This window comes from Zalophus californianus, chromosome 4 (assembly GCF_009762305.2).
Source record: "Zalophus californianus isolate mZalCal1 chromosome 4, mZalCal1.pri.v2, whole genome shotgun sequence".
Lineage (NCBI taxonomy): Eukaryota > Metazoa > Chordata > Mammalia > Carnivora > Otariidae > Zalophus > Zalophus californianus.
Window position 1 is genome coordinate 175161974 of NC_045598.1, and position 21413 is coordinate 175183386.

Genomic DNA, 21413 nt, shown 5'->3' on the forward strand with positions numbered 1-21413 from the left:
CTTTTGTGTTGCACTGCAATCAACCCATCAGCCTTTCCCTGGAGGTCCAAATTCTGCTAATTGGACAATGCCGGGGACTTTTGAGTGATAGATGCACACTGTTTCAGCCTCCGTGCAGAATTCAGATAAAAGGATTATCACTGCAGCCAAGAACTTAAGACCTCTGGAAAGAGAACTCCGGAACAGCTAAGGGAAAACAGCTACTTTTTCTTCCCTCCTCCTTTTTACCAAACTTCCAAACCTTTCCCAACCTTTAAGTGTCTTCCCTGGACCTTCCTTCCAAATCCCTTTCATCTCAAAGCTACCAAGCCGTCAACGACATGGAAATCAGTCCTGAATGTTTACCAGCCAGATCTTCCATGGGACCCCAGATTCGATGGAGGCGATGGCCGTTTGATTTATAAGCATTTACCTCTGGACTCACTAAAATGTTACTGGCCGCAAACCCTGTTACTTGTCCAATGCTAGCTCCCAGATGTGCCAGGGAGATAGAACATACGTTTGAAAAGTACCAAGAAAACACATCCAAAACAAAAGGGTGAGGCCAAAACTGACAGAAAATCTGGTTATGGGTGAAAATTCTCCTGCCCTTATCGTGAAATGTTTTTACGGTTTTTACAAGAACTGGGAAGACATTTTTGAAAAATGTCAAAGCTTGAAAACTTTGTCCAGTCCTTGCCCTGCTTCCACCAAACTACTCCAGCTCTCTGAATGTATTTTCCTCTAATTCCAAATGAGAACTGCCCATTTAGGAAAAGAGGAAATTTGGTTTTGGGGGTTTCTACCTAAAAATTGTCCCAAACATTGTCCCAAACAAACACTAAACACAGAGTTTTTTCCTCATGGGAAAAAACAAAAACATTTCAACAGTTGTGAGACAACAAATTCAAAAAGCTGGTATCAAGAATAGCCTGGAAATGTGCTATGGTGAGCGCTGTGAATTGTGCAAGACTGTTGAATCACAGATCTGTACCTCTGAAACGAATAATGCAACATATGTTAAGAAAAAAAAGAAGAAGAAGATAGCAGGAGGGGAAGAATGAAGGGGAGTAAATCGGAGGGGGAGACGAACCATGAGAGACGATGGACTCTGAAAAACAAACTGAGGGTTCTAGAGGGGAGAGGGGTGGGGGGATGGGTTAGCCTGGTGATGGGTATTAAAGAGGGCATGTTCTGCATGGAGCACTGGGTGTTATGCACAAACAATGAATCATGGAACACTACATCACAAACTAATGATGTAATGTATGGTGATTAACATAACAATAAAAAATTAAAAAAAAAAAAAAAGAATAGCCTGGAAAGAATGTCACCCTCTCAAGTTCAAGTCCCTAGATTTTCGGTCTTAGGAAAATGTCACAAATGCTTGCAAAGTGGATATAGCTAGATCTTCCTCTGCACATTCCCAGTCCACGCTGGAAGAGCAGAGCTAGGTCACAGATCTGACAGGGGGCCAGTGTGTGGATGACAGCAAGCAGGGAGGCGGGCGGAGGGCCACGCTGCCCCAGTCTGGTTTTCCCTGGGAGTCCCCACACTCACGAACACCATGAAAAAGCTCTCTATAAAGCACATGCTCCCAGGCTCCCACTGCAGCCATTTCTAACGTTCTCACAAGGCTTAATAAAGGGTTTCGGAGATTACAGGCTGTGAACGATGGAGGAGAAAACGACATAATTCCTGTAATAATTACTAGAGGACATTGGCATGAAGGCTTTTATGCATTATCCCAAGGCTTCCAAGAAATTTATAGGTTTCATTACAACGCACAATAGGCATGGAAACTGTCAAATTTTGGAGACAAAGGTAGGGGGGAGGGAACAAGTCAAATACAACTTTGCAAGGGCCTCAAATTAATAGGTATTCTGCACTTGAGAACTTTAATGCAGATGGATTCTAGGTGCTCCTGCTCCCCAGGGCCGTCTGAATCCAGTGCTTTCTGCTTCAAAGACAAACCAAGCACCTGCTCGTTTCCCCAAAGGAACACTATTAATGGCAGAACTCATACAGTTACCTTTCTTTGCTTTCTTCTGCAGTTTCAGTGTATCTGAGGACTTCTTTTTTATCTCTTGGCGAGCTTTTTTATATTCTAAAAGAAGGCAGAATATTGAATCATTTTACCACTTTGCGCAACGGAAAATATTTTAAGGAACAACCGAATGATGACATGCAATGAAGAGCTTCATCCAGAATGCCATACGATGACAATCTCACGCTGACATTTTATAGCCCAGGGGTGATTATTAACGTGAAAAGCCACAAAATGCACCTTGGTCTTTTCCTGATAGTATTCACTCATATCAGCTGTGAAGAAAGACGTCATTCGGGGATATTTTACTAAAAGTGAAAAATCCACAATTTCTCGGCCCACATGTCAGGAAATTGAAAAATACGATTTGCTTTCCCAAAGGCCATAATTTGCAGTGCTCTGCTCAAAAAGGAACCCATGTGGGTTACAATTCGGCAAAGAGCCCCCGAGACCCTGGCGTGAGAGATCGGACGGCGTGGGGGCAAACGGAGGAAGGCCCAGCTGCCTTAGCCTTACTCTCACACCCACACCAAGGCTGGTGCTGGACCCCGAGGAGGGGCGGCCCACACACGTACACCACGTCCCCCCAACAACGACTTCCTCGTCCCCCACCAGTCTACACCTGCTCCTGGACTTCCCATTTCTGTCGCTGGCGCCTCCATCACCCAGATGCGGACACCTGAGGTGACAACCGCCTCTGACACCTCTCTCCTCCTTTGCTGCCCTCATATTCAAATAACTGTCCGTTTGACCAGTTCCCTTGCAGCCTTCCCGGACGCTTCCCTCCCCCGAGCCCCCCCCCCCCCCCCCAGCCCCATGCTGCCACTCAGGGCCCTCAGTCCCACGTTCCTGGGATCCGCTATGCACCAATCCTTCCTTCTGGCTTCCTCCCGCCTCTGATCTCTCCATAGGCCTTCTCTCCCCAGCACTCACTGCAGGTCGTATGATCCTAGGAGCAACCTGCCCCTTCCACGCTGCCAGTACCCCAGCCTTTGGGTCCAGGAGGACCAACTGGTGAGGTGTCCATCTGGACAACTCTGCCCCCAGAGCACGGCACACGAGGTGCTGAGGCGCTTTCGTTGAAGCATATCCAGAGAGGGTGGTGGTTCCGGGCAGGAGACCCAAGGTCAGCTTCTCTCTTTAAAAGGTTGGCTTTCGAAACGTGCTGGAATGCCTTACATGTGAATCTTTGGCACTGAAGCCTGGCAATACCGTTCACGTTTCTTTCAGCCGATCACAGCTAAGACCACTGAGAGCCTGGGCCATCAGCCGCTGAGGGAGGTTTCGGGAGTCTTTATCCTCCAACGCCAAAACGGGAGAAGTGGAACCAGAGGGGGCCCTGTGGGGGACACCAGCAAAGGCACAAGGCAACATCCGCAGCTCTGCTCGGGGCACGTGCTGCTAGGCAGCAGGCAGCCTGCCCCCATACCTTTCGCGTGGTCTTTATCCAGCTGGTTGGCCACTTTCTTCCATTCTTCCATCTGTTCTTGAAGTGGGTTTATCAGACAATCGATTAAAGCACTTTCACCCAAAAAAAAAAATAGGGGGGGGGAAGACAAGGAGAAGTTAAACAGATACATCCTGTTGTGAGGTTGTCAAAACTACCCAAGTCATGACAACTGGGTGCAAGGCCAGGCAGCACCTAAGCCCAAGTTCACGTCCAAATCTCCCCATTTTGTTAACAACCTTATTCTCAGAATGCTCTCCAGGGACTGGTAGGAGGCTGTCAACATGACTGGATGGAGCGAGCCCTCTTCTCATTTCCCCTGCTTATATTCTCTCTCGTGTGTTCACAGGCATGGTCACAGACCTGTGGGGTCACCCCTCTGGCTGCACAACAGAAGCTCCTGGAGAGCTTCAAAAAGGTAAAGACATTAGGGCTACACCCCAGACCTCATGCCTGAGAGAAACCTGGACGGTGGGATAGTATTACTATTTTTTTTTTTTTAAAGCCACATTGATTCTGATGTGCATTCAGAATTAGAAGTCATGGGGCGCCTGGGCGGCTCAGTCGGTTAAGCGACGGCCTTTGGCTCAGGTCATGATCCTGGAGTCCCGGGATCGAGTCCCGCATCGGGCTCCCTGCTCTGCAGGGAGTCTGCTTCTCCCTCTGACCCTCCCCCCTCTCATGTGCTCTCTCTCTCTCTCTCTCTCTTTCAAATAAATAAATAAATCTTTAAAAAAAAAAAAAAGAATTAGAAGTCATGAGTGTAGACTAACTGTGGACAGCCTGGAGAAGGAAAAGCTGAATGGCCAGCTTCTGGAGAAGAGCGGAGAAGGCATCCCCAGGTACCTCCCCACACAGAGGAACCGTGCGAGGCACAGACCCCCAGGGTTTATGTCCGTGTAACAGAAGAAAATGGATACATTCCTACATCACAGAGATGTTGTAGAAAAATTAGCAAGTGCCCATAAATCGCTCGAATTGCCCTGGTGAGAATTACTACAAAGGTGCTCTCAGACTACTTTTTGATCGTAGGCCTCCTGAAGATCCTCAAGTTCTTGGTACAATTCCCTCCTTTCCCCATCAGGGTCTCCCCTCCCTCACACACACACACCAGCCATCAGCACAGCTCACTCCCTCCTTTCTTCCAGGTCTCTGTTCAAATCGTCCTTCTGAACAGACTTGCTCCCTAACCACCCAGGGTGGAACAGTGGCCACCTGTCTCCTAGCCCACAGATTTCGCCTCGTGGCATTTCCCACGGCCTGACGCTGTGGGAGGTGTATGCAGTGTCTAGAGTGTAAGCCCCGTGAGGACAGGGCATGGTTCTACTCACTGCTATAGCCCACACGCCTTAAGACAGTGCCTGGCACATAGTAGGTGCTCCATAAACACTGGCTGTTGAACCAGTGTCTCCTCATCCCTAAAACGGGGTAGGGTACCGCCATTCATTCATTCATTCATTCATTCATTCATTCTTTACTGCAAATAAACCCAGATGACACGTGGGAGAGGAGGCATTGCATGGTCTGGGAGCGAGCAGGAGGGAAGGCGGGCAGATGTTATCACCTGCTACCCAGGTGCTTTCTGCTGGAAATGTGTGGACATTCCATAAATTCTCACAAGCACCCCAATTTATAGTAGCTGAGATTCCAGCCAAGAGGCCCGTGCCTGAGCGGCCAGCCTGGGGTTCAAACCCAGGCCTACCAGTCTCCAAGACCAGGCACTTCCCACCACGTTCTGCCACTTCCCATGGTGGCCCAGCCACGTGGGCCAGAGGCCTTTCCCATCGGCAACCCCTCACACAACTTGCGATCTGTAAAGCAGAATGCTCCGATCTGCTTGGAAGAATGTCCCTCCCCGCCGCCCCCACTGGAACACTGGTGACTCCAAATCCCCGTGGCCAACCATTGCCAGTTCTACCCACTCCGGATGCTGGTAAGACAGACAAGAGGCCGGCAGCACGGAGGGCTCCATGGCTACCGCTATCCGTGGTGGGTAGAGAGGATGCCCCCGGGGAACAGCACGTGCCCCACTCCCCAGCACCATGGCTCCCCTTCCAGAGGCTCCTGCAGAGGGTGCATGCCCTGCTCGCACGCCGGCGGCAGGCCAGGAGAGACCCACAAGGAGCAAAAAGTGGGGTGAGGGCTCCATGAGGGCAGGGACCCAGGCCGTCCGGTTGTCCGCTGCACCCCCAGCACCCCACCCAGAGCCTGGCACGCGGCAGACGGTCCATGAACGCTTGATCAGTGAGGGAGGAGCATCACGGGCTGTGGGCACTGCAACGCTGCGGGGGGAAAATGCTGCCCCTTCTCCGGAAACCAGCAAGGGCCAGTGAGATCCTGGCGAGACGCGCTCCTCACCTCGAAAACTGCCTGAGCTTGGCTTCTATGCTTCTGTGTCTCATGCACATCCTGGTCAGGGCGGAGCCAATCTCCCTGGTTCCACCTGAAAAAGAAAGAAACACAGGCAAAGCTGAGGACAGGAGACAAGCCGCGATCACTGAAATCTTGAAGAGAGAATGAAATCATCTGGAAGAAGCCGGATTTCACCACGGGGTAAAACCCAAGCCACTTGCCTCTCGCCAGGCGTGCATACATGCCCGCACGCACGCACACGTGTAAATATACATGGTGACGCATTTTTCCATAATCACCAAAATAAAAGCTACCCTTACTATACACAATGCCCAGTAAGACTTTCTATCCTGATTTTCTCTAAATGCCAACTGTGACCCAGAAATTGATTTTACAACCCACTAACGGATCGTGACCTGCAATGTGAAAAATAACTTCCCAAGGAAGACGATCAAAATAGTATCTGATATTTAAGGAAAAGCTGTTGTTTTTGTTCTGTTTTGTTTTGCTTTCCACTTCTGGCCAAATAACCCCCTTAGCATTATTTAGAACAGCCAATAAGGACACTCTAGCTGTTTCAAAACACATAGTCTAGAATACAAGTCATTCGGAGACAAGTGAGGCCAAAGCAAGATGAAATAGGGGAGCATTTTCCTGAGGGGTCTGGGGTAAGGCTGGTGAAAGAGGTCCTCAGACTCGACAAATGTCAAAGTAAGCTGTAATTCGGTTTGATTTCCCCAAAATTCTTGTCCTACCGCCCCCTCGGGCACACCCCCTTTCAGATTACTTGTGAAGTTTCCCTCCTTCCCCCTCCTAGAAACAGTGCCTGAATCAGCACTTAGTTGGGTGTGGGGAGCAAACTGCAACCACAGATGGGAATTCAGCATCAAGCACTGGAAAGCGCAATTATAAATGTTATGAAAATACTAGGACTCATGAAATCGGGGCAGGGAAGTGTCAGTAAAGCACTCTTTTCCACAGACAAGGCCTTCAAGGGAAAGCTGCAGGCATTTATGGTAGGTTTAACCAAGCCAAGTGAACAGGAAAAAAAAAAAAAAATGCCCTCCCTTATTAGCACTGATGACATTACTACAGTGCATGCCTCCCCCCCTCTGCCTGCTCTTTTAGAAACGTCAGTGCGCTATTCAGTTCTTCCTGTTTTCCATTTTATTCGGCACAACAGATTTCCAGAACCAAAAAAGTTAGTGATAATAGTAATATATATCAAATATTACTATTTCTATATCCTATTTTAGTCTGAAAAGAAAAGCCTTCTAGAACAATTCCCCCATTCCTCTTCTTGGCCTGAATACTACTGACATGTGGGCCAGATGAGTCTTTGTTTGGGGGGTGGGGGATCCTGTGCATTGTAGGATGTTTAGCAGCATCCCTGGCCTTGACCGTCCACAAATCAGTAGCCGCCCCCCAATCTGTGACATCTAGATATGTCTCCAGACAGTAGTTCCCTGGGGAGCAAAATCCCAGTTTGTGAAGCACTGTTGTAAGAAAACCGAGCAAGAGCTAAAGGTCACCTAAGGCTGGGCAGAGCCAGCCGGGAGTCTTGGCAAAATGTCACCCTTTAGCCCCTGGCACCTGCAGCCACTCGTGGAAGTTAGAGACCCACCTGGGCATCCCCATCTACTGCTGCTCACCGTTCTCCACCAGAGAAAACCAGTAGAGGGCGCTGCCTGCACACGCGCCACAGGCAAGCTTTTATTGCTTAACGAGCAAAGGCAAGGAACACTTTATCCCCAGGGAAATAACTCCTATTTTTCCTGGGCCTTCATTTGATTAAAAGTTAATAACCTGGCCATGCAAGGAAGCTGGCACACTCATGCACTGCTGGAAGGAGTGTAAACTAGTCCCTTTTCTGGAGGAGAATCTGGCAGTATCCATCCAGGAAAGCCTTTAAAAACGAGTCCCCTCTTCAACACGGCAATTCTACTACTAGAAATTTAACCAAAGAAAACAATTAAGGACGAGAGCAAATCCTTCCCCAGGAGGACAGTCCTCGAAATGCTGACAACAGTAAAAACTGGAAGCAGAATCCCATTCTGGGGAGCAGGGTAAATAAAGCATAGAACACAGACCGGCGCTGGAGTAGCAATGTAGTCCTCTCCAGGCAAGGCTGGCGGTGCTGAAGGTCGTGAGAAGGTGAGTCACCTGGATGGAGCTCAGGCTGTGCTGGGCGCAGGGAGAAGTGCCGTGCACACAGGAACTCCCTCAACCCTCGAAACGCTCCTGGTTCTGCTAGTACAATTATATCCCCATTTTATAGACAGGAAAAGTGTCTTGTGGAATTTGCCCAAGGTCATGCTTCTAGTTAAGTGGGGTTCCAACCCAGGCCGAGCCTCCAGAACCTATGCGTTTCACCACTCAGCATATGGCTCTGACTACAGACAGTGGAAGGTGGGGCAGGGGCAGAGCCAAGAGCCTAGAATGAATACCACTGAATTTACTGAGCGACACGCTATGAGGGCCGTTAGGTCTTTAAAGCCCCGCTCTCAAATTCTGGCTGTGCAGCCCAGAAATGTCGAACTGGTACCACCGGACTGAGCTCCTGTCCTTGCTAAGCTACCCCCGAGAGCGCAGGGATGGGCAAGTGCTTCACGGATAACCCCTGCCTCAGTTTCCCCAAGACGGGCTTCCGGGCTTGGAAAAGATCACTCAAGGTCGGTTCCCTCACCCCATTTCTCCTCTCCATTATTTCTGTTACGTTCCCAGACATTTTCCCTAGATGGCCACCGGTCGTGTGTCACCCCCAGGAAAGCCGGAGGCTTCCTTCTGTTCCTTCCCAGAAACAGCCGGTCTATGGTACAATAACAAGCAGGTCCTACACGGGCCCCGCAGCACAGGAAAGCCTGAGAGGGGAGGAAATGAAAACGGCAAAGACAACTTCCAAACAGCGTGTCTCTGTCCAACTGGCACAGGGCAGAAGACAGGCGGGTGACCTCCACGGACCCCGGGACCCGTCCGCGGGAATTACTGCTGATCGCAGCAACATGGGGCACCCTAAAAATAGCTCTATCTGTGGATGTGCTTAACATCTTATGCTCTTCCTGACCCTTGCTAAAACTCACCAAAAAAAAAAAAAAAAAAAAAAATCAGCAAGTTTGAAAAAGCTTCAGAGGAAACCGGCTTTAGCTACAAAGACAGAGCAGACATCTGGAAGGGCTCCGATCTGACAGTGAGAATATTTATGGAATCAAATGGATAGCTGAGACACTCAGCAGCTTGTGAGTGAGGACAAGAGCTTACTTGTTTTTGGATTCCCCGCACCCAGCACTGGTGCTGAAGGAAGGAGCCACCATCTACCATTCTGAGAGCGGATCACCAGGCGGGCAGGCCTATACCTGGAGGCAGGACCTGGGGGGTTGGGTTTGTCTTTTGTTTAATCCATACATCTTTGTGTGTCTTCTACGTACACACTACAGACTATTCAAAATAAATACAAGAGTCTTCTCTTAGAAAAGGTCTAGACTGATGCAAATTCCATCCAAAGGAACAATGGTATATTCACTTCCTATTGCTTTTATAATCAATCACTACAAACTTAATGGCTTAAAGCAATACACATTTATTATCTTACAGTTCTAGAAGTCAGAAGTCCAAAATCTGTTACACTGGGCTAAACTCAAGGTGTCAGGAGGGCTGTGTTTCTTCTGGAGGCTCTAGGGACGAATCTGTTCCTTGCCTTTTCCAGCCTCTAGGGGCTGCCTGCATCCCTTGGCTTGTGGTCTCTTCCAGCATCTTCAAAGCCAGCAGCTTAGCATCTTTTCTCTTCTCTGACCTCTGCAGGGTCCTCACATCTTCTCTGACACTGATCCTCTACCTCCTTCTTATAAGAACCGTTGTGATTACACAGACCCAGCTGGATAATCCAGCATAATCTCCCCGCCTCAAGATCCTTAACTGCATCACAGCTGCAGAGTCCCCTTTGGGATGAAGATTGGAGACACCTTTGGGGAGGGCGGTATTCTGCCCACCAACACTGCATAAGAGTCACTAATTTGGAGAGTGCCCAGGGGCACCATGTGTCTCTCTCCAGAGCCCATTCATCCTCAGATGGTTAAGTCTGGGCCAATGACTTAATTCCACCCCCTTTGGCAGTGGCTGGTTCAGGGATGGGACAAAGAAGAGAGAAAGTTGTTGTGGAGGCCCATGGGGAAAATGTCCCTGATCTTAACATCAACACACCAAAGAGACCCCACAGGTCACGAACAGAAAGCAGGCTGCCCATCTGCTGCAGTCAGCTATCATTATGGTCATGGGGACACCTGCCTTAGGATGAGATCTGTCCTCCAGACAGAAGACAGAGGGGCCGGCAACCCCGGTGACCTCCCTGAGCCGAGACACTAACACACAGCCCCTGAGCAACCTCTGGGCCTGGAGCTCCCGTTTTGCAAGAGCATACATTTCCTTATTTTTAAAGCCACTCTGATTTGGTTCTGTTTCTTGCCAGTTGAAAGGAGAAGAGGGAAGGGAGCACGGGCCTCCTGCGCTTCCCTCGAGCACCAAGAAGCAACCTGCTGCTGAAAGAAATCGCAGTCTGGGCAGTAGCTGCTGAGCTACACAAAGATGCTTTATGGCAAAGATCTTAATTCTTTCCAACGTGGTACACATGAGAACTTTCTGCTGCAAGAAGCAAAGGTTTTTATAATAAAGTAGCACAAAATTAGTCAATGATCTACACTGGATGAATTGCAAAGGACACAAACGGTGGAGAAAAAAGATGAAAGTCCAGAGGCTAGGCTATCAGGGTATGAATGCTGGGGCAGAATACTCCGTTTTGCACCTGAAGACACTTAAAAACTCCACCAATGCCTATTGAGTATTGCATCCGTTTCCCAGGGCTGCCGTAACAAAGGACCCCGAACCAGCTGGCTTAGAACAACCACAATGTACTGTCTCACACTTTGAGGCCAGAGGTCTGACATGAAGGTGTGGGGAGGGCCGGGCTCCCACGGAAACCCGCACGGGGGGATCCTTCCCCCCTCTTCCCAGCTGCTGGTGGTTACAGACAACCCTTGGCTTGTCGATGCATCACTCCAGTCTGTCTTCGTTGTCGAGGGGCAGCCTCCTGTGTGTCTCCGTCTTCACACGAGGTACTTGTGAAGGCATTCTGTCCTCTGCACACATCTGTGTCCAAATTTCTCTCTTCTTACAGACACCAGCTGTACTGGGTTAGGGCCTACCCTAATGATCTCACCTTAATTTGATTACACCTGCAAAGACCTCATATTCAAATAAGGTCACATTCTCAGGTACTGGGGGGGTTAAGACTTCGACTTATCTCTTTGTGAGACTCAATGCACCCCATAATAAGGATCTGCCTGCAGCAAGAATTGAAGTGAATCCAAAGATGATGACAAGGGCCTGACCCTTGAGGGGCCAGTGGACTGGCTGGGGGGGGGGGGGGGGCAGCTACAAAATGGTGCAGGGAACGCTATCTTTGCAGCAACGCCGTGGGGTTGGTATTCTTGTCCCCATTGTATAAACGGAAAAACTGGAGCTCAGGTGGGTGAACTGACTTGCTGAGGGCCCCAGGATTGGGAAGTGGTAGAGCGAAGATCCAAGCCCCCCTTTTACTGACACCCAAAGGCCCTCGCCCACTATGACAAACTGGACACATTCCCAACTGAGGACAAAGAGACACATTAAAGTCACAAACAGAATACGAACTGTTTTATGCCATTTGGGGGACGACAGGAAAAATGGGGAGGCACCGTGCCACAATCATCTCCCGAAAAGTCCACGAGGGCTACACCCTTTCAGACTATAGCTTGCCACACGGTGGCTCTGCAGAGAGGCGGGACAGTGGCATGCGTCCAGTGGCCCCGTCCCCATCCCTCCACGCCGCCTCATTGGCAGGCAGCTTCCATCTCCCCACACAGCGGGGGACTAATGCACTGGCCATGGTGGGGTCTCCGGCGTGCAGGTGGCCAGCGAGGGCTGAAAAGCCGGTCTGTCGGACCCAGCTTCTGCAGCAGAAGGGGGGAAGGGGGAGCAAGATTTAAGAAGCACAGGGCCACAATAAGTCACTGTACCTCCCGGTGGCCCTCTGAGGGCTCATGTTGTTGGGAGCCTAATTAGCAGCCCGAAAGAGCCACAGGACAGGGGAAGGCTCTCCGAAGCCTCTGCAGGGGAGGGCTCAAAGGGGCAGGGCCGCTTACCTACTGCAGGGGTTCTCAACCCCAGCATGGCTCATGTCTTGGACCAGAGCCTTGTCTGTGGTGCGGGGCTGCCCTGAGCGCTGTGGGGTGTCCCACAGTGTCCGTCCCTGGCCCTCCAGGTGCCAATAGCACGCCCCAGGTCAGGATGACCAGAAATGTCTCCATACTGTCAAATGTCCCCTGGGGCAGGGGGAGGGCGCAGAATCACGCCTGTTGAGAGCCACCAGCCAAGGGGAACAGTGACCGTCTCCCATAAGGACAGCTCTCTGATCTCGGCGCTGGGCCTGGACAAGCCACAGCTGACATCTTCCCTGGGACGGTGGTGGCCCCACCAACAGACACTGCAGCCACTCCAAGAGGCGGGTTCGCTGCCCACCCCCAGCATCCTGAGCAGAGGTAACAGGCACCCCCTGTTCATGTGATGAAGAAACGACTCCACTTGCCGTCAGAGAAACATTAATTCCAAAACACGCAACTGACATTCCCCACAAAGTCAACAGGCACTGACTCCCTCCCCTGCAGCCCTAGGGACACATGGATTCCACCAGAGGTAGCTGATGTTCCAGGGTGAAATACCAGAAGGATCCACACAGCCATGAAAGGGGCCAGAGATGGGCCCGATCCCAGGCACCGAAGCTCCACCGTCCATGCAGTTAGGAAGAGCTCCTTCATGGGACAGACAGGGGCTCAGAGGAACAAGGGCAGTAGAATACGAAAGTGACCTCTAGCCACTCAACGGCTCGTGACTTCTGTCTGGACACAGGCCAGCAAAGCACTGACAGCCCCACAGTGTCTCCGAAGATCAGTGACACTGGACACCATACACAGGTGCCATGCAACCCTAGCCCGGGCAGGTGCTCCGTCCTTGTGCACGCAAATGCGTGCAATCGCTCCCCGCGCCCACCTGGTTAAAGTTTAAGAGATCTCAGAGGGGTGGCTGTGCGTGGTTCCTGGGTACACAACCACCAAACGTGCCAGATACGCCACACATACCAAATAAGACTGTTACGTCACCCTGTGACGTATTTGTATCAGGAACCTTGTCCCAAAATGTATCTGTTTTAATCCACAACAGATCTTACCTGTTGTGGTATGTGACCCCGTCCCCTCCCCACTGACCTCAAAAGAGTTCTGGGGGCCCCTTCCCAGCTATATTCCACTACCCCCTCCCCCGCCCCAGTGCTGCATACCTGAGTGACAATGCGGACCCCATGTAGCCTGCAGGCCATGGAGATCCCACAGCAGCATGCGCACCATGGCTGATCTGGAGTCAGAGCCCTGCCATCTCCCGAATTAACACGGGGACCAAGAAGAAAAGGAGTAGAGCAAAAGGGTTAAGTAAGCTAGGCTTTGAAGGGAAATAATGTGGATTCAAAGCCCAGCTCCCCCACTCGCTAGCTGTGTGACCTCGCGAAGGGTCTAACTTGCTTAGACTCAAATGTGGATGACTGTATTCTACTAAACAGTAGTGCCAGTTCGTGTTTCGGGTCATCTCTGCTGCGCACATCACACCCGAAATGCATCACCTATGATTCAGAGTTTGGGCTTCTTGTGAAACAGCCTGAGTATCCCAGATTTTTTACAATCTTGTCCCCAATCTTTCACAATTGCCTCATCCATACGGCATTCGATGGCAATATTTGTTTTTAAAAGCAACTTGCTTCTATCCCATATTTTAAGCATTCCACTTATTTCTTTTTTTTTTTTTTTTTGGTAAAGATTTATTTATTTATTTATTTGAAAGACAGAGAATGAGAGAGAGAGCACATGAGAGGGGGGGAGGGTCAGAGGGAGAAGCAGACTCCCTGCTCAGCAGGGAGCCTGATGCGGGACTGGATCCCAGGACTCCAGGATCATGACCTGAGCCGAAGGCAGTCACTTAACCAACTGAGCCACCCAGGCGCCCCAAGCATTCCACTTATTTCATAGAAATAATCAATCTTGATTTTACACTCATTTTCCAAAGATTTACATACCTTATAATTAAATAATTTAGCAATGGTCCATACTGTGTGGATATACAGAGAGAAGCCCACCAACTATGAGCTTGCTAAAGGCAGAGGTTGGTACAGTTTCTAGAGAAAGAGCACTGGTTACATCAATGGGCCAATTAAGTAGGGCTCTGGTGTGGCCATAATCAGCCAAGTCCAACAGGAAGGCAGGGGCCAAAGTAACTCTGGCCTGGCTGGAGCGACCGTCCACATCAGTGTGCCAGCCACCAGAGGATGGCCCTCACTTCTCCCACGTGGAATATGGCCCTTCTCCAAGCAGCTGGCTGATGAGAACATGGAAGGCAAGTTAACAGTACAAAGGGTGTTTTCTGCGAAAGCCCGGATTTATTCCTTCTTTCCAAACATCTCAGGAGACCAAAGGCTGAGAAGGAGCAGTCCAGAGGGTCTGCCTTGGAAAGGTCTGCTTAGCTATGCATCAACAAAGTGGTCATCTGATGGAACTCAGAGCTGTGGTATCAAGAGATTCACGGTCAGCCGGCTGCCGGAGCTTCAATCTCTCGGTGCCCCCAGGCCTCCGCAACAGGCAGGCAAGCTGTCCTTGGCTAGCCAGCTTTTGAAGGTGTCCCCAGCTCTCCTTCTCTGCAGTTTATTTTATGTTGCAAAGATCAAGACAGGTGTGTCACCACCCTCCTTCCAGTAAAGGATGGAAAGGAAAGGTCCCGTGGACTCCAACGCTTGGTACCCTCACAGGGCACTCAGGGGCTATCCTGCCAATGGCCTGGCAGGGTGCAGCATCGTGGGTTCAGAATAGGAGGGGAGAGCATGTCTGTCCTTTCTCTCCAGCCGCTGCTCTTCAAGAGCCCCAAAGTCTTGAAACGTCAGAGGTCTTTCACCTTGCTGGCCAGCCAGAAGACCACCCGGGCGTGGCATCACAGAAGCTGCCTTGGCGTGCATCAGCTGCGGCTCTGGCTAGACCACGCAGGGCACGGCTGGGGACTCCATCTGCTACCCTCGCCACGGCCACCATGTCTCCGCACACACGCCGGCGCCGCACCTGACGGGGAAGCTGGCGCCCCGCTTCTGCCATCTTGCAGGTGGGTTTTGGGGTTCTCACAGCTCTGAGTGGTGGTACCCGGACTCCGAAAGGGGGAGTAAAAGTGTCTCGGGGACCTGAGTGTGAGCCTGAATTCTAATAAGAAAGAGGGGAGCTCAGTTCTTATCCTTAGAGAAGCTCAACCATGATGCCCTAACAAAGACCACGCATTACCCACATATCCAATCCAAGGGGCCAAGTCCAAAGGGTCATCAGGGGCCCCACCACAGCTGGACCAACAACATAATGGGTCTGTAGGGAGCACTCGGCACTCCAGACAGGGGACCAACTGGACCTCAGCTGGAGGTGGGCAGACCAGCCTGAGGCTCTAGAAAGTGGACTTTCCGGGTGACCTCCAGGCTGACCCTCTTTCTTCCTCTAAGGAAAAGCATCTTATGGCAGCTAGGATGCTGGAGAAGAGACAGGACAGCATTCCTACACTCAACAAACACTGAAGAAATGCTACTGCGGTCCCATTCCCATGCCATGGACAGGGAGACAGCCCCAGTCCTCATGGAACGCACAGCTCACCCAAACGTGGAAGCAGGGAATTTTCAGGGTGACCTTTGGGCTGGAAGGTCCCTTGGAAAACTCACTAAGCAACAAACCAGCAGTTCCTTAATGCTCAACATCACACTCTTGCCTTTAATTAGCAAAGAAGCTCCTGATGCCCTCTCAGGAGTCCCACACTGGCTGTCCTTCCTCATGTTTGGGAAACACACCCAAGTCCGTCCCTGCGCATTTGTGAGGCGGGTGGTTCCTGTCAGGGGCACCATCATTTTCATTTAAAGGTCAAAGAAGGCACTCAGGATATTAAGAACAAATTAACTGTGTTTCTTTTGGCTTCATCAGCATTTTATTTTTATCCTTGGGCACAGAGAGATGGACAACAGGGAAAAGGTGGCATCATTTGATGCCCTACATTTCTTTAATGGAGGGGATGGGGCAGGGAGCGGAGGGGAGGAGAAGGGGAAAGAAACAACCAGTTCCTGGTATCGCGGGTTACCATACAGACAGTTTACCATTCACATTAGCTACGTAAGCAGCTCCGCTCAGTGGAGACACTTGTCAGACTTCAATCACGGAACAGCATCCAAACACTTTATGTTAACCCTGACCATGGTTTCAAGAACACCCAACACTTTTCCATGTGCTACTTGGATCACCCAAATGTTCTTACCAACAAATCCACAACCTCATTTCAAGGAAACTAACAGATGAGAAATGTGAGCAGTATTTTAAGCAGTGGAAGGATCTGCCCCCTTTTGTCCTCATGGGGTCCCTTAGGACAAAAGTGGAAAAAAAAAGAAGTATAAAGATTTTTAAAAATAAACCCTTAAATCTCCCCCACAAAGGAAGCCGAACTTCCCTTTTGCTACAATGGCAATCCCAACCACCCGCTTCCATCTTCACGGAAGAGAAAAACACATGGAGTTTCCTGTTTGAAAAACTGTATTATTCAACTACACGGTATGTGGCTTACAGGCGATGGACAATCCAGCTGGTGTTTACGGGACAGCTAATACCGTGTACTCAGCAAATGCTGGACAGGGTCAGCAACACAGTTTGGGAAGACACCCTTGTGCCCACATGCAGGGTGGAAGACACTGCAAACTGTTATCAGCTGACAATCTTGCAGCCAAGCTCACACTCCCCAGCCTCTCCCACTTCACGACTTTTCAAAAAGCAGAGGAAACAAAACCACACACAGTCCCACCACCATCTGGCGGCTTCAGCAAGCACGAGATTCTGGCATGCACGGTACTGGCAGCCACAGAGACCAATATTCCTCTTTCTTTGTTGCTGTTTCAAAAGCAAAGCAAGAGTGGTAATATGGAAACACAAACACGCAGACCGGCTCACGCTCTGGGGAAGACAGGGCAGGAGCAAATGCACTCGGACTGGGAACCTTCCCTGCCGCCGTTTCAGACGCAATGGTACCCGGTTGGAAAATGCTGGGGGGGGACGGGTATGAACCAGGAAATGCCAATGGCCTCCCAGACAGCTGCCACCACCAGCGCTCCCCACAAGGGTCTGCCTCTGATGCAGGGGTGCAGAAAGACACCCCCACTGGAGCCAGGTACTCAACTCAAGGAAGCCAACTCGTGCAGGCAAGGCGGATGTGGGCTGCTATGTTTTCTTAGCTGGCGAAACTGAACCACCGGGCAGATAAGATGCTTACAGCCACTGATCTGAGCATCACCTCCCAGGCGGCCTTCGGGGAAGGCCAGATCATGTAGAAGGGGGCCTGATGAACAATATGGACACAGAACAGGGCAGCTGTATCTTGGGGATCAGAGAAAGCCTGATGCATCCACCTCCCCAGAAGTGATGAAACCCCTGAGACTGAGCCCTTGACGCGGTCTCTTTAAGCCATCCCCTGGTTCTGCTTCCGCTGGTGACCAGACCCTCCCTGTGACTAACAACTCATCCTTAAAACCTCTGCTCTCCAGAAATGTGTTGCTGGCCTATGAACTGCTCTAGTCCTTTAAGGGGCTTCTGTACATCCCTAAACTATGCCAGAATGTGCTGACTTCATCAACTCTCAGGAAGCAATCTTGTTGCTTTCCAAATTATTACGAATATCTACTGTTTACTAAGGGCTTGTAAGCAAAGAGCGAGTTGCAAGCCCACGGAAATCAATTTTTAACCCCATTCTACTCCTCAAATAGGTATCATTATAAGATAGGTATTATTATCCTCACTTTACAGATGAGGCCAGGGAAGCTCAGAGAAGTGAAGTCATTTGCCGAAGGTCACACAGTACAATTCAGGATCTGTATCCAGGGCTGAGTCTATGGACCTTTTTTTTTTTCCCCTAAGATTTTATGTATTCATTTGCGAGAGAGACAGAGAGAGAACAAGCAGGGGGAGAGGCAGAGGGAGAGGGAGAAGCAGACTCCCTGCTGAGCAAGGAGCCCGATGCGGGACTCGATCCCAGGACCCTGGGATCATGACCTGAGCCGAAGGCAGATGCTTAACCATCTGAGCCACCCAGGCGCCCCTGAGTCTATGGACCTTTTAAACGTTCTTCAGGACAGCTCACTGTTGCAAATACATCTCAGAATAGCTGATGGATGAGAAATCAGATTTCTGCCCCCTGCCTTGCTGTAACTGAAGGAAAATAAAAACCCCTCCACTCAAACATCTGTTTCATCAGCGAGACTCAAACCACTGTTGCCACATCCCTGCCGGACTGTGTGTAGCTGGTCGGTCTGCATGCAGGGCCCTGGCTCCCGGGCGGACACGGATGGTCTCAGCAGGTCACCAACTGCCAGCTTCCTTTGGACAGGTGCAAAGGACCCTTCCCTACTCATTAGGAGTGTCCTTCCCAAAATCACCCTTTTGGCTACTGACCTGTCCCAGGAGGAGCCTCTATAGCACAGTTTTGTGGAGACCTCATCCATGCTTAGTCTCATTTGAGATCTCTTTGTTTTCTAGAAACACTGACATCTCATCAAACTGCACATCACGGGATGTGTTCACATCTCTGGACACAGTAGGTGCTCAGCAAACCTCCGTATGTGGGAATTGGCAGGTGTGCTGACCTCCGAGTTCCAGGCTTGTAACACTGGCTCTTCCCAATTCTCTTAGTACCTCCCCCGCTCCCCAGCCCTCTCTCTGTGCGTGCTGCCCACCCCACCTGCCACTGTGACAGGGAAAAGCAAGAGAAGCTCAGATGTCAGACTCTATCGGAAGAGTGGCCACATTGGCCAAGACTCCGACAGACTTCTGTGTTGCAGCTAATTTCCTACCCAGATTCATCGAAGGTCACTCTCATCTCCTCCTCTTCCTCCCCTCCATTTCTATCTCAGGCCACACCTATGCCAAATGGTTTCTGGATGAATCTGTGGATCGTTTCTGATCAGGTTTCTTCTAAGTAACCCTGAAACAGTAAACAGGAGGCTGGCTCTTCCAACCAGAGAAAGCAGGTATAGGGCTCAGGCAGGCAGGAAATCAGCATCGTGATGCAACGCAAGTATCCACAGGACCCTAGGGCCGGCCACCACCACCCCCCCCCCCATCCACCATCTGTTCAATGCAAGGGCATAAACCGGTTTTAGTTTCGAGTTCCCCAGCTGAGTCTCAAGGTCAAGCCAGTAGTGAAGTGAACCAGACTATTCTGTTATTTCTATATCTCTTTACTGCTCTGGCCAACTCAACCACCCACAGTCCTTTGTGTTGTACCGGAACTGCATTAAATCTGGCAAAAATGATCCCACAGTCACAGTTACTAGAGTCCTCCAGAGTAAAGTGGGGGGGAGCGGGGGGAGACAGCTCATATATTACTTTGAAATGTCATTTGTTCAGTAAATAAGATCTTCCAAAGCTTGAGGTACATCCATAGATGTTCAGGAAAAGCAAGGAGTCCTCAGTGTTTAGAAGCTGCTGCTGGAAGCAGAAGATAAACATGCATCCCCCAAAACATTTTCTTGGTCCTGCCCAATTTCCATTAAAACAGGACACAATCCTAGCATCCTGATGACCCTTCGAGGTTAACCTAACCAGCCCACATGAGATGCCCCCAAGAGCCAGTCACGGGATGGGACGATGGGACATGAACTTTCTACTCGATGATCAGAGCTACCCCTGATCTTCTTCCTGCTCTCTGTTCCCCTGAACCCTCTTTCCTTAGTCTTCTAACAGAGCACAAACACTTCCCAAGGACAATAGCCACCCGTGAGTGGTTTAAACCTAACTGCTGCTCAGCCATCAAACAAAACCCACGGGAAGCTGCCAGAAAGCATGGACTGGCCCTGTGTCCTGAGGGGGGGCATGCAGGAGCCAGGGGAACACAGCAGCTTTCCCTGCTCCGTCCAGCTCGCTGCCTGACCCCGAGGACCAGCTGGGTCTGATTTATGGCCACTGTGCTGTGTATGTTCCAGTGGCCAACAGCTGTTCATTTAGTGGGCTCTTGTGTTCCTTTCCTCTTCCCTGGCGAATGATTAGGGGCATAATTCTCAACCTGAAGGTCTAGGCATTCCTTTTTTTTTTTAAGATGACTTCTTCACAAAGGCAGGGTGGGGGTGGGGCAAATGGGTTTTTATCTTCTCGGCTAATTCTGATTGCCTGCTAATGATGCCTGGAGCACTGTGTTAAGAAGGATTCTGAGGCTGGATCTGGACTTGATGGAGAAGTGGGTGCCTAGATCAGCTAGCAGTGTCTGCCATGAATGCAGGAACCATGGAAGGATGCGTGCCTTGTATTTGCTAATCTGGCTGTAAGGTCTCACAGGAACTAGAGCAGTAAGCTTTCACACTTTAATGTGATCACTAGGGGATTTTGCTAAAAATGCAGATTCTGACTCAGAAGGTCTGGAGTGAACCTGAGACTCTGCATTTCTAACTAGCTCCCAGCTGATGCTGACTTACTGCCAGACCAGCAACCATGCTTTGGGTCAAAGGGGCTGGGGCATTTCATCAGCCAATACCCCTTTCCCAAAATCCCCGAGAACTCCACCACCACAAGGACCCTACCAGGCGAAATCTAGGTGGACCAGATGTCCCAGACTTGGAGGAGGGACATGGGGAATGAGACTGTTCACTGTATTGTACCCCCAAAAGACACTGGGGCCTCCTGTTGGTGAAGCTTCCCACCCCTCTCCAGAGGTCCCCCTGCCAACAAGTGAAACTGCAAATCTGGGTCCCAAGAAAAAGAGAAAGCTCAGAAGCATCAGACAGCATGTGAGGGCAAAGTGGCTGGATGTACGCTAAGTACAGGTCACAAAGTGGTCCTTGGTTCCTGTGAGCCTCTGGTTCCCCCAGGCCTAGGATGTTAAGTAGCCTTCAGAGTGACTCGGTATAAAAAGCTGGGCACGGAGTAAGCTCTCTCCTCTGTCTTACGGAGAATTAGCACCTCAGGGGTCTCCAGCACATGCAGTTCAGGGTGGGGTAATGGAGGGAGAGGAGAGACAAGGGGACCAGACGGTTGCTAGCTCACCTCCCTCCTTCCCACGCACGTTCATGCATCACCACACTTGTAACACTGTCCTGGGCTTACTGCATCCTGGGCCCGTGTCCTCCGCTAGACAGTGACCTTCCCGTGGATAGCCACATTGTCCCGGCCATCTCTGAATTCCCAGTGTCTGGCAAGATGCATGGCCCAGAATAAAGGCTCAGTAGGTATTTGCAGATAAAGGAAACCAAAAGAGAAATAAAATTGTTTTAATCAGACAATAACCCATCCTGAAGAGCAGGTACCCCTACCAAGTTGGTAGCTGAGGCTACATCTGAGCTCCCAGAAGGGGGTGATGAGCAGTTCTTTACCAGAGTTAGGCTCACTGGTGGAGTGAAAACCAAAAGGGACAGGAGTTCTGACCCCTTTGAACTCTGGGAGGCCTGCCTGGCTTGAGGTTCAAGACCGTTTAGTA

General features: G+C 50.4%; 1 protein-coding gene across 11 annotated transcripts in view; it reads right to left on the bottom strand.

Moving 5' to 3' along the window:
• Nucleotides 1-21413, bottom strand: part of MTSS1 (MTSS I-BAR domain containing 1) — a 159344-nt gene that overhangs the window by 30147 nt on the left and 107784 nt on the right. For all 11 annotated transcript variants that reach the window (XM_027606139.2, XM_027606094.2, XM_027606111.2 and 8 more), the window contains exons 4-6: nucleotides 5832-5916; nucleotides 3456-3547; nucleotides 2012-2086 (exon numbers count right to left, since the gene is read on the bottom strand). In XM_027606139.2, the coding sequence (XP_027461940.1) occupies nucleotides 2012-2086; nucleotides 3456-3547; nucleotides 5832-5916 (252 nt within the window). The remainder of the gene's footprint in view (nucleotides 1-2011; nucleotides 2087-3455; nucleotides 3548-5831; nucleotides 5917-21413) is intronic.